This window comes from Eumetopias jubatus, unplaced genomic scaffold, assembly GCF_037043125.1.
Source record: "Eumetopias jubatus isolate StellerSeaLion01/CBP00866 unplaced genomic scaffold, mEumJub1_p1.0 scaffold_2, whole genome shotgun sequence".
Classification (NCBI taxonomy): domain Eukaryota; kingdom Metazoa; phylum Chordata; class Mammalia; order Carnivora; family Otariidae; genus Eumetopias; species Eumetopias jubatus.
In genome coordinates this window covers 118,156,040-118,168,894 of record NW_028274808.1, presented here as the reverse complement: position 1 = coordinate 118,168,894, position 12,855 = coordinate 118,156,040, and the positions used below count along the sequence as shown (strand labels likewise).

General features: G+C 38.4%; 1 protein-coding gene across 1 annotated transcript in view; it reads right to left on the bottom strand.

The window, feature by feature from the left end:
• CENPE (centromere protein E) overlaps positions 1-7,112 on the bottom strand; it is an 82,402-nt gene extending 75,290 nt beyond the window's left edge. Inside the window, exons 1-8 of the mRNA XM_028091205.2 lie at positions 7,028-7,112; positions 5,467-5,558; positions 2,863-2,952; positions 2,629-2,747; positions 1,824-1,943; positions 1,337-1,418; positions 1,113-1,180; positions 975-1,040 (exon numbers count right to left, since the gene is read on the bottom strand). Of these exons, the coding sequence (XP_027947006.2) occupies positions 975-1,040; positions 1,113-1,180; positions 1,337-1,418; positions 1,824-1,943; positions 2,629-2,747; positions 2,863-2,952; positions 5,467-5,558; positions 7,028-7,083 (693 nt within the window). The 5' untranslated portion in view covers positions 7,084-7,112. The remainder of the gene's footprint in view (positions 1-974; positions 1,041-1,112; positions 1,181-1,336; positions 1,419-1,823; positions 1,944-2,628; positions 2,748-2,862; positions 2,953-5,466; positions 5,559-7,027) is intronic.
• Positions 7,113-12,855: the final 5,743 nt, after the last annotated feature.

Genomic DNA, 12,855 nt, shown 5'->3' with positions numbered 1-12,855 from the left:
AGACTGGGTTTAGAAAGCAAAACAGAAGTTAGGTTTTGTGTTTTTGTTGTTGCTAAATCAAAGACCAGTATACTAAAATAAATTTTACGCTGGTACAGTGAAATAACTGAGGTGAACTGAATTAGATATTTAATTAAGACTCTGATTTTTCAAATCTGAAAGTGAAAAAACATATTATAGATTTATTATTTTTTCCCTGAAGTTTTCAAATCAAATAGAATAATCTTCAGTCATATCCTAGATGAAGCTAAAAAACTTAGACCATGAAGACAGAGAATATTGGCAAGGAACAGGAAAGAAGTACAGAAAAAGAGAGAGAAATGATATAGTACAGCAAGAAGGAAATGGGAGGTTTTTTTATGTGGAGAAAGGAAAGTTTACATAATGTATATATTCACTGTTTAACAAACAGGTATTGAACATAAACTATGCATAATGTGTTGAGGCTATAAAGATGAATAAGATTATCACTCTTCCCTTCAAGGGATTTATAGTCTAAAACACTACGTGTATAATATAAAACATTTTCTTATTATATTTAAGAATATACTTGAATAATGTGATTTACTATTTAACAGTCCGAGCTAGTTTTTGTTGATCTCCTGGTCTCAATTCTATTGGTTGAGACAAAACAACAACAACAACAAACCGAACAGTCCCCACCCCCATTCCAAGAACACTCTAACTCTTAAATGCATATGGAAAGCCTTCCCCCAAGAACTCTGGTTAGGAAAAGTCCTTCAATCTAAATTTTAGGAGAGGCAACCATAACATAACAGGAAGAAAGACCCTCTGAATTCTTCCTATGTTTTAGCTAGTAATCTCATGTCCACAAATGAGACTAAACTACCAATTTATACATGTTTTTGCCTGTTTAGTTCAGTTAACAGTTCTTATGAAACCAAACATCCAGCAGCCAAATTAAATTATGCTTTGGCCCATATGGTACAGTACCATGGTCCATCAATACTCACCAAATGGGACACTTTGACAGATCCTTCACAATTGGAAGGTTCTCCTTTCTCTCTACTTTCCAAAATCTAGACAGAAAAGAAAACTTGTAAAAAATTAGTGCATTTTTAATTGGAAAGGCCAAACAGAGAGTTACCTACCATCCTAAAAATAGTATGAGAGCGACTGCTTCTTTGATTCATTTTTGTAATTCCATAATGTCTATTCTCTGTAAAAAGTAAGTCATATTTCAGCTGTATACATTAAAATCCAAAGAAAAACATTAACTTTTATTTTTAAGAGTGAAAAGTGTGATTTGAAGCCAAATACATTTAACTGAATAGTTTTTACAAGTGTTTTGGGGAAATACAGTATAAAGTCTTACTTTCTCCTTTGGTGATCCATTTCAAAGCCATTTCTGATGTATAAACAACTTCTTCTGTGAGATCAGCCACATACACATTCCTCTGAAACAAGTTTAATTATAAGAGTAGAGAAGAAGTCATTAAAAAGTGTGAATCTCAAAAGAAGGTGTCAACTATTACAGAACTCATTTGTGGAAGTTATAAGTGGAAAATGTATGAAAATAACAAGCAAACCTATAATATGTACAATTTATTTCCTATACCAAAGCACAGCAAATTCTAACCTGATACTTCCATCTTGCTTTTTTTTAAGGCACTTATACCAAAATATTATAGCTGTCAATGTTTAAAAACTATACATATTGCTCATATGCTGTCTTTATAAACACTTAAGAAAAAATAAACCATACAAACAGGAGAAATATAGAAATTAAAGGGAAATGTTCAAGAATAATAACCCCAATAAGCAAGTCTATTTTTAGAGCTACTTCAACTCTTGTTACTCACACTGAAGTCTTCCCGAATTACTAAAGGCTTCATTTTTTGAGTGTCACAGAGTAAGTCTGTAATGGTTTCATTATATATCTCCATGTAAGACACACGTAAGAGAAACTCCCTGTCAGGAAACTGGAAGAAAAAAAAAAAGTGTAAAAACATCAGAGATCATCCATTTGTGAAAACCTAATATTGAATACCTATGTGCTAATATTAAATATTAAAATATTCTAGAAATTATCTTTGCAAAGCAAACAAGAAACAAAACCTCATATGGTTTTATATTGATGATAAACACAAAAATATAAAAATATGTTTCAGGAATAATGAAAAGTATAGTATCAAATAATTAGGAGAACACCCAGTCCAACTCTCTAAACTCAAAATAAAACCCTACCAACGAATGTTCAAATAAGGACATTAAAAATCATTAAAATGAAAAAATAATGAAAAAATAAACCTAAAACCAACTCTTAGGTTGTTTATTCTGGCCTCTTCTCTACCTCTACTTTTCTCTGCTCCTTAATAATCACTTGTAGGTAAACAAAGGCAAGGAGGAGCTAAGCATTCCTGAAAGATTTTCCTGTTCCTTAACACTCACTTTTTGCTGTGATTAGTTGTTTCAGGATTCAAGGGGAAGACTGAAAGAACTTTAAGCTCTACAAAGTAAGTTTGTGGGGGAAAAAGTGAATCTATGTTATGCCTTCTTTACCCATGGCTAATGAAGATATAACTATAAACCTACTTCCTTTCATCATTACAAGAGACTATTACTACTTTTACCTGTATATACCAGAAATTTAGCTAAGGTATTTACCTTTTTAATTTTCTGGAAAATGTCATGAATTGCCCTGGGTATTACTCCCAAATAATCCTCTGAACCCATCATGGTGTACGTTTTTCCTGAAGCAGTCTGACCATAGGCAAATATGGTACCTGTAAAAACAAAACACACACACATGCAAAGATTAAAAATGAATCTATAGGGTGTAAAACTATCAATACTTGAAAAGAGAACCAATACTAAAATATCTCTACAGTGAATACAAACCATTGTAGCCTTGTATGGCAGAATCTATGATTGGTACTGCTATTTCTTCATACACATTTTTAGTAGTTTCATTACTGTGAAAGACACGATCTAAAAAAAAAAAACCACACACATACACACAGAGGTTAAATCAAACAAATCAACTTTGTTTTCTTTCTTAGTAGTTGTCCAAAGAAATAAAATTGTCAGGATATGGTAAGATAAAATATTTAGGACACAATATTCTTTTCAACTTATTGGTCCTTTGAAAAGATACTTCTCTATAAGGTGAGATGTGTTGGTCCTCACAAAGAAAAAATACAAGTCAGACTTCTCAACTATCCTATGTGCTTTTAAGAGGCAGTAGGGCATAGCGGCTGAATTCAGGCGTATAGAATCAGACCGTCTGCAAATCTGGTTCTACCACTTATAAGCTGTGTGACTTTGGGCAAGGAGATTGATGTCTCTGTGCCTCAATTACCTAATCTGTAAAATGGATATGTATTCTCTTCCTCATAGAATTATTATGAACATATGGTTAATACTTAGGAAATGTGAACTATTACTATGCTCTGAGAAATTTTAAAGTTTATAACATATTTGACAAGAAGGCCTAGCTCAAACTAAACTAAGAAATGGACACATATGGAAGAGGAGACCTGAACAAAGCTGAAAGGTTACAGGAAATGACTAGCTGGCTGGCTGCTAAAGGAGGCTGGGTTTACAGTAGCATTTGTGCTGATGAGTTCACTAGTCTAGGATGTGGTTCTCTGCTTTTGTTAGCATAATTAGCACATTAAAAATGGACTACTCTTTCAATGGTGGCCTCATAGTAAAAATCTCATAAGAAATGGATTTGTAAATCAGGAAGGAAATGGATCCACCTGCAACAAGAAATTCAGTGGTCAGACTGTTTGCATTCTGACCATACAACTGCCCTGTTGGCAGAACTAAATGGAAACAAAAGTGCCATCTGAAAGCTGCTTAGGGGTTATGATTTCAGAGCAAGGAGAGATGGTAGGATGATCCAAATCTTCATGCCATTTGCTTTAGATGGGTGGATAAATCTAAATCTTCTATGGGCATACATAGCTACTGAGAACCTACAGATCATGTGTCTGAATGTCTCTGTATCCCTCACTCTTGGTTTTATAATCTCTGGGATATACTGTTTTACCTTTTTAAAAATTATGTTAATGCTCTAAAACAGTCCTTTACCAGAAATTGTTTTCTCTTTTACAGATCTTTGCTCCAAAACCTTTTATGATGGCTTTCTAGTTTAATACTAGTTCAACAACCTAGCCATTCTTACTCCTCAAGTTGTTGAGAGGACCTCACTGTTTTTCTGAGGTGCCTAAGTGGCAGCATGCTAGTGTGGCTGGATTTGGAGCTTGACTCTTCCATTTGCTGGCTGTGTGACTCCAGGCCTATTTCAGTTCCTCACTGAAATAGAAAGGTACCTACAGTATAAGCTTGTTAGGAGGATTAATGAGTTAATCTGTATGACATGCTTAGAACAATGTCTGGCACATTGTCAGCAGTACATCCATATTAAATCAACACACAAATCAGCCTAGTCAACCTTTAGGGTCTGCATGTCCTGTGTCCTAATTAGCTCTCACTCATCCTGCAGGTCCCAGTGTCACTGGTATCCTTTTAGACACATAGACCAGTTAGATCCGCTATAAACTCTCATAAAGCATATGTCAACACAAGTGTGATTACTCATTTAAAGCCTCTCTCACCATATAAGTTTCACAAAAGCTGGGGTAGGTCTCTGCTCTATTCCAGCACACAAAGAAGGAATATCTTTACTATATATTCTTTAAAGAATTTTCTTAAAAGATGAACCATGAGAGACTATGGACTCTGAGAAACAAACTGAGGGTTCTAGAGGGGAAGGGGGTGGGGGGATGGGTTAGCCTGGTGATGGGTATTAAAGAGGGCACGTATTGCATGGAGCACTGGGTGTTATACGCACACAATGAATCATGGAACACTACATCAAAAACTAATGATGTAATGTATGGTGATTAACATACCATAATAAAATAAAAAAAAATAATGGTGGAAAATATATACGAAACTGAAAGAAAGATCTTAAAGATGACTTGACATGAAGCAACATATTTTAGGCTTATGGGGTTTGGGCCACAAATAAACTAATGAATAAGAGGAAGAAGTATTAGTTTCAACCATATGGCACTATGATTATAACTTCATTTTATTTATTATTTTTTTAAAAAGATTTTATTTATTTATCTGAGAGAGAGACAGACAGCACAAGCAGGGTGAGGGGCACCCTGCTGAGGGAAAAGAAGACTCCCTGCTGAGCAGGGAGCCCGAAGTAGGGCTTGATCCCAGAACTCCGGGATCATGACTTGAGCTGAAGGCAGATGCTTAACTGACTGAGCCACCCAGGCTCTCCTATAACTTCATTTTAAATATCAATTTATTATCTTACTTACCATACATGATGGATGAACAATTTTTTAAAGTTTCCACTGAAGCAGTTTATAGGTTTAGTCTGATCTTTAATGACAAATCCAGTATTATTGATAAGACTTTTATACTCCTAATAGGAAAAGGATAACAGATTAATTTTTGATGCTATTATAAACCTACCAAAATTGAAGGATTTACTGCCATCAACTTGATAGATAGCATTATTGTCAGTTTTCCAGTAAACTTGGGTATCTCCTCCAAGAGCTTCTTCTCTGAAAGAATAAAAACACTGCATTTTAGTATAACTGGCCATGGAAGTCATGTTATATGACAGATAAAAGATTCCATCTTCTGAAGAATATTTTAAAAGACAATATCGACTTATACTATGTATTAGAAATTTGGAAAATCTGCCTTTAAGGGGTCAACACTTTTAAGTGGGGGGTCAGTGATCTCCTGCCTTCTCATGGGAATTTCCTTGTAAAGTTCTTCATTTCCACCCACCTACCCAGTACTGGTTGCTGAAAAGATACATTCAAAATGCAACTCTGATCATGTTCCTCTTGCTCAAAACTTTAAAAAACCATCTGAAATTCTTAATATGGCACACTAGACTTGGATCATGTTTATTTCTCTTCAACGTTATCTTGCTCTAAATTCTGATATATCTCTAACTCCATACAGCTACCTGAAGTTCTCTTTCAAAATAAGAAATGCAGCCCCTCTGTGTCTGGAATACCTTGACTTACCTTCCCATTAAGTAATTTAACTATTTTTTCATTCTGACACCAGCCCTGTCCCTGGTGTCAACTCAGAGGGCTTAATGACTCCTCTAGCAAACACTCTGCACCTATCATAACACTTGTTACCATGTATTGTAATGGTTTATATAACTGTTTTCTAATGCATTAGATAATGAGCCCTTTAAATATAGGAAATTCCTCATTTTGATATTGTCATTTATTAAACACCTTGTGGTATTTAACAGTTATTTCTCAAACACAAAATATATTAGTATTCTGGAGTGAGGGCCAGAGACTAGAGAAGCAAAGACTTCATTTCTTCCCCTTTCTGCTTTTTCTCTACAGCATTTATTACTCCCCTAACATTATGTCAACTTAACATTCTATATTTTTTACTTTATTTCCTGTCTGCTCTCCTAGAATGTGAATCCGACAGAGGCAACGATGGTAGTGTCTGTTTAGTAGTGGACACTGTACTAAAAAAAAAAAAAATCAGGATTAATAAATATCAGCCATTCAACGTTCTGGATGTTGAATTCAGTCATTGACTGAATGAAGTCTTGAGTGCCTAGGAATACAATGCAATAAGACAGACTAGTCCTTGCTCTCAAGGAATATATAGTGAAGAGGGAGAGGCAGTTAAGTGCAAAATGACCAACTGTGATGAGTGCCTGTAAGAATTATCCGATACGACTTCCTTTAAGGAATGGGGTGGGGTGGGGTGGGGAGGCTCAGATGGAGAAAGGCAGTGTAGGGCCGGCGTCAAGGTCTTTAACGTTTGCCAGCCTGAGTTATACGTTTAAGAGACTCCTACAGATGGAAAGTATCTTCTAGATCTTCCGATCCTTCTCCGTCACTTACAGAGAGGGACGCAAAACCTATCTGTAAGGGGCGGAGATACCAAGCAGCGGAACCGGGAAGGAGCAGCCGGGACTCTCCGGCTCAGGCCCGCACTGGAGGCCCGCAGCGGGGTCCTGGTCTCGGTCTGGCCTACCTACCTGTTGTTGAGCGGCCGGACCCGCACGCAGACCGCGACAGCCCCTTCCTCTGCCATCCTGCCAGGCTAGACCCCAGAGAACTGGCGCAGACGCTCTACCTTCTCGGCCTCAGAGAGCACGGGCCGCCCCGCCTTTAAGTTTAAAATTTCCCAAACGCTGCGTCTGATTGAGCCGCGGCCTCATGACGTCATGGATTGTTCCACTGAGCCCAGCGCGGGGGGGGGGGGAGGGCGCGAGGCCGGAGGCGCGTCCACGGATAAAGGGGGGGGGGGGTTAAAGGATGTGGAGGAGAGCCGGGTAGGGAGTCACAGAGAGGGGTTGCGGGAAGCAGGCGTAGAGCGGCTATTTTGGCTAGAGCAGGGACAACTATTATCCGCGAAAAGCGACTGCAGTGCAGGAAGCAGTTACAAACTCCGTCCTCCACCTCACCCTAAAAGAGTTTGCAATCTGTAGGAAAAATAAGGCAGAGAATTGTTGTTTTCACCAGCAAGAGTTGAAACCTTTAAAGAATCCACTAAGTTTTTTTTTTAATTAAAAACATCTCTAACGGTAAGAATTTAAAGTCACTGAACTGCTCCGAAACTTAAGAATCTTGTTGTGCTCCTTAGAAACTGAGTTTTATGTTTTCCTTTTTCTTTCAACTCCTGTTTCCATTGGCTGTGAGTTCCTAAGAGGTTGTTTTAGAAAAAGAATTATTGAGGACTGGAAAAACTCTGAGTAGTGAGGTGAACTTTTATTAGCAAAAGTGGGAAAATAATTCTTTCCCAGAAATAGTGCTGGTTTCTTTTTTAAAAATATGTATCATGGTAAAGTGTTAACATTTTCTTTAGGAATGATTTCATTCCCTTTCTTAGTTGATTTGAGGAGCTTCAGGAATTATTCCTTTTCCTTCACCAAAAATCTGCAGTTACTAATAACTTTATTATTTAGAGGAGTAGAAAATTCTGGTGATTTAATAAAACTATTTTAGAAGGTAATTTGGCAATATCAGTAAAAAACTGAAGGCACATGTGCCTTTTATTCAGGCAATTCTGCTTTTAAGATTTTATTTATACATATTTGAAGGACTGTGCAAGGATATATGTATATGGTTTGCAACATTGTTTACAATAGCAAATGGCTGAAAACATGTTAAATGCTGATAAATAATAAATATGAGACTAGTTAAATAGATGGCATTTTATCAATACAATGAAATGTTATGTAGTCAGTACAAAGAATAATATAGCTCTTAATGTGAACTTTAGAAAGCCATTCAAAGTGTTTCATTAACTGAAAGAAACCCAAGGTGTGGAATTATGTGCCCAATATGATCCTGTTTGATATTTCAAAGGATATTTATATGTCTGGATATGCATACATAATTTCTGGAAAGATACACAAACTATACCTGATTTCCTTGGAGTGGAAAGACTGAGTTAGATTAATAGATTTACCTTCCATTGTATAATATTTTATAATTATTAGTATTTTAACCATGCAATAGTTTTGTTCAACTTGAAGAAACTAGTTAATAGAAAAAAACAGTAAATAACAATGAGTTTGATCATTCAAGATTTGCTTAACCAGCTGTGAGCTAGTATAGACTACTCCTTTTTTTGTGGCTACACTGAGATGATACTTGGCTGTGCCAGATAAGACAGTGTTAAGAAAAGTATATTTTTAACTGATTTCTTAAAAATGGTAGTAAAATATTGCACATATTTAGTGGAAGGGAAGGAGCCTGTAAAGAGGAAGAAGGGACGTACAGTTAATGAGAGAAAGCCTCTGACAACAGAAAGGGGATTGGTTCAAGGGCACAGAGGATTTGCCTTTCATAGTTGTGCTTGTGATTATGGCCATGCTAGTCTTTGTTGTCATCATTGTAGCAGCTAACATTTATTGAGATTTACTATGTGCCAACTGCTCTGTTGTATGCTCTACCTGCATTTTTTTCATTTAATTTTATAAAATACGATCATTAGCAAATACTCATGAGCACCTACTGTGTGCCAGATATAGCTATTACTCTCTTATTGGAGATGGATAATGCCCAAATAAATATACAGTGGTAATGAATATTGAGAAGAAAAGTTAACAGCAGGTCAGAGGAGAGAGAACGAGAAAGTGGGGGTGGGCTGGGGGTGCTAGTTTCTCATGAAACACATTTGTGGGAAGAAGTGGACAGTAACATGTAAGTAAAATAACTTTTGATAAGAGGAGGTACCCCTTTAGATGGGATGCTCAAGAAAGGCCTGAGGAGGGGACTCCTCAGGTGAGACCTATATGACAAGAATTAGCCAAACTTGGGAGGGTAGGGTACCTCTTTTACTTGTCCCAGACAGAGGATCCCAGTCAGAGAACCCAAGGTTTGTATGAGTTTGTCTTGTACATGTCTGAGGCATGAAAATAAGACCCCTGTGGCTGAAACATTTTAGGCAATGGAGAAAGATAGGTGAGAGCCGGGTCCTGTGCAGCCTTGTGGGCTGTGATAAAATGTTTGGCTGTTATTCCAATGGTGAGGGAAAGTGGATGGAAGGTTTTAAGCAGGGGAGTAGAAAGGGATTCACTAATTTATTGAAACAAGATTTTCTTTTCTACTTCACTATGAAAATAGAAGCAGCTAGCAGAAACTTTACACTGATTCCTACCAACCTGGTTACCCACCTACTTGTCTGTGCCCATTTAACTCATCTCCCAGATTGTAAGTAGGTGAACAACTGTCTGTCCTCCACTCTGAAAATTTCTCCATGTTTGCATTAGATCCTGCCCCTTCCTGCTTAACTTCTCTCTGTCTGATGTCCTCATTTCCCCTTCTCTAATAGACTGATCTTTAGCAAACATATGCCTTAATTTCTTCCATCTTGGATATCTAATAGATATTGCAAACTTAAAATGTCTAATACCAAATTCATGATCTTCTCCTCAAAACCTAGTGGATCTGCAGTTTTCCACTTCTCAGTTGATGGCAAGTCCACCCTTCCAGTTACCCAGACCGCAACTACCTCTTTTCTCTCAGATTTGGTGTGCCTGAAAATTCTGTTGGGGCTACCTTGAGAATATTCTAGAATATGACCATTTATCACAACTTCTGCTACCTATCAGGTCCAAAATACCTTATCTCTCACCGAACTCATCTCTATGTGTCTACCTTTGCCCACCCCCACTACCAGTTTATTCACAACACAGCAATTTTAGTGAACCTTTAAAGATATGTTAGGTCATATTAATTCTCTCTTAAGACCCCCAGTGCCACCCACAACCCTGATTTTTCTCAAATAAGATCCTAGTCTCAGCTGTTTCCCTGCCATGATATTGTCCCTTGTTAACCATCTGGCCTTACCCTCTACTACTCTCTTTCTTTGCTGTCTCCACTACAGCCACAATGGTCTCTTGACAGTTTCTTAAATACTGGACAGGCACCCTCTAAAGGCCTTTGCAGTGGCTGTTCTCTGCCTGGTAGGCTCTTACCATAGATATCCATGTTTTCCTTCTTCCATTTAATCTAGTATCTGCTCAGAGGTCACCTTCTCAGAACTCTCTCTCTCTCTATAAAATAGCAACTCTCTTGTCTGCAACTTCTTTCTTTACTCTTCTTTTAAAAGATGACTTATAACTTCCAGAAATGTATGTATGTATCAATTTATGTACATATTATTTGTCTCCTCCCACTAGAGTGTCAGCTCTATGAAGTTAGCAACTTCGTTTTTGTTTATCCCTTACCCCCTGCACCTAGAAAGAGATTTAGTTTCTCTTTCTAGTAAGACAAAATTGCTTATTCAGGAGGGGGAGGAGCAAGATGTGGGAGGAGTAGGAGACCTGGATTTCGTCTGGTACCAGGAATTCAGCTGGATAGGGATCAAACCATTCTGAACACCTACGAACTCAACAGGAGATTGAAGAAAAGAATAGCAGCAACTCTCTGAACAGAAAAGCGACCACTTTCTGGAAGGTAGGACGTGTGGAGAAGTGAATCCGAGGCGATATTCGGGAAGATAGATCGCGGGGGAGGGGGCCTTCATCGGCCACTTCTGGCAAGTGATAGAGCAGCAGAGCACAAAATCGGAACTTTTAGAAGTCGCCTCCGCTGAGGGATGTCACTCCAGTGGCTAAGCGGGGGGTGGAAACCTCGCTGGGACAGTGTGGTCTCAGGGCCCTCGGGGTCACAGAAAGACTGGGGGTGCCTGAGTGTGGCAGAGCTCCTAGGTATCAGAGCCGGGAAGCCGGCTGCAGAGACGGAGCCGAGGAGTGGGCTCTCAGCTCGGGGTTGCCATAAACCGTGATCTGTGGCCCAGTCGGGCCACTGCTCCTCCAGCAGGGACCCAACAAGCGGCAGATCTGGGGAGACTCCCCTTCCTCCCTGGGGAGGAGTGGCGCGGGAGCACACCACAGGGATCTGCTAGGTTTGGAGACTCCACACGGGGTCAGGTGCCAGAGATAGAAATGCTGGGTCACAGGCCGGGTGAGCACGGAGTGCGGCCGGAGACTGGGGAGATGGGAGTGATTGACTGCTTTTCTCTGGGGGTGCACTGAGGAGTGGGGCCCCAAGTTCTTGGCTCCTCCGGGGCGGAGATTGGGAGGCCACCATTTTCACTCTCGTCCTCCAAAGCTGTACCGAAAGCTTGCAGGGAACAAAAGCTCCTGAGAGCAAACCCGAGCAGATTGCTTAGCCCAGACCGACAAGGGCGGGGCAATTCTGCCTCCGGCAGAGACTTTTGGGAACCACGGCAATAGGTCCCTCCCCAAGAAGATCAGCAAGAACCACCAGTCAAGACCAAGTTTACCGATCAATGAGAATGGCAAAACTCCAGCGCTAGGGGAATACTGCACATAGAATTCATGGCTTTTTTCCCATGATTCTTTAGTCTTTCAAAGTTAATTTTTTTTAACTTTCTTTTTCTTTTCTTTTTTCTTTTTTTGAATATTTCTTTTTCCCTTTTCCAACCAACATCTTATCAATCCCTTTTTTAAAAAATCTTTTTTTATTTTTTATTTTTAGAGTCATATTCTATCCCTTCATAGTAGTTAACCTTATTTGTTATATATATATATATAAGTTCTCTCTTTAAAATTTTGGGATACGGTTTCTTCTATAAGACCAAAATATACCCTAAATCTCTAGTATATGGCTTTGTTCTAGTCTCCTCCCTGATCACATTCTCTCCCCCCCTTTTTTTAAAAATTTCTCTTCCTTCTTTTTTCAGTCAACTTCTTATCTTACCAATTTCTTTTATAAAATCTTTTATAATTTTCATCTTTACAGTCATATTCCATCCCTTCATCATATTTACCCTCATTTTTGTACATGTATAAGCTTTTCTTTCTTTAAAATTTTGGGAGGCACTTTCTTCTAACAGACCAAAATACACCCAAAATCTAGTGTGTGGCACTGATCTATGCACCAGCCTGATCATATTTGATCATATTGTTTTGTTGTTGTTGTTGTTTGTTTATCTTTTTTTTTCTTTCCCTTTCTTTTCCTCAGGTTTCAGGTTTCTTCTGATTTGTTTAGTGTATATTTTTCTGTGGTTGTTGTTACCCTGTTAGCATTTTGTTCTCTCATTCATCTATTCTCCTCTGGACAAAAAAACAAGATGGAAAAAATCACCTCAACAAAAAGAACAAGAGGCAGTACTGACTGCCAGGGACCTAATCAATAAGGACATTAGTAAGATGTCGGAACTAGAGTTCAGAATGACGATTTTAGAGATACTAGCTGGGCTTGAAAAAAGCATGGAAGATATTAGAGAAACCCTTTCTGGGGAAATAAAAGAAGTAAAATCTAACCAAGTCAAAATAAAAAAAGCTATTAAGGAGGGCAATCAGCAATGCAGGCTCTAACTGCTAGG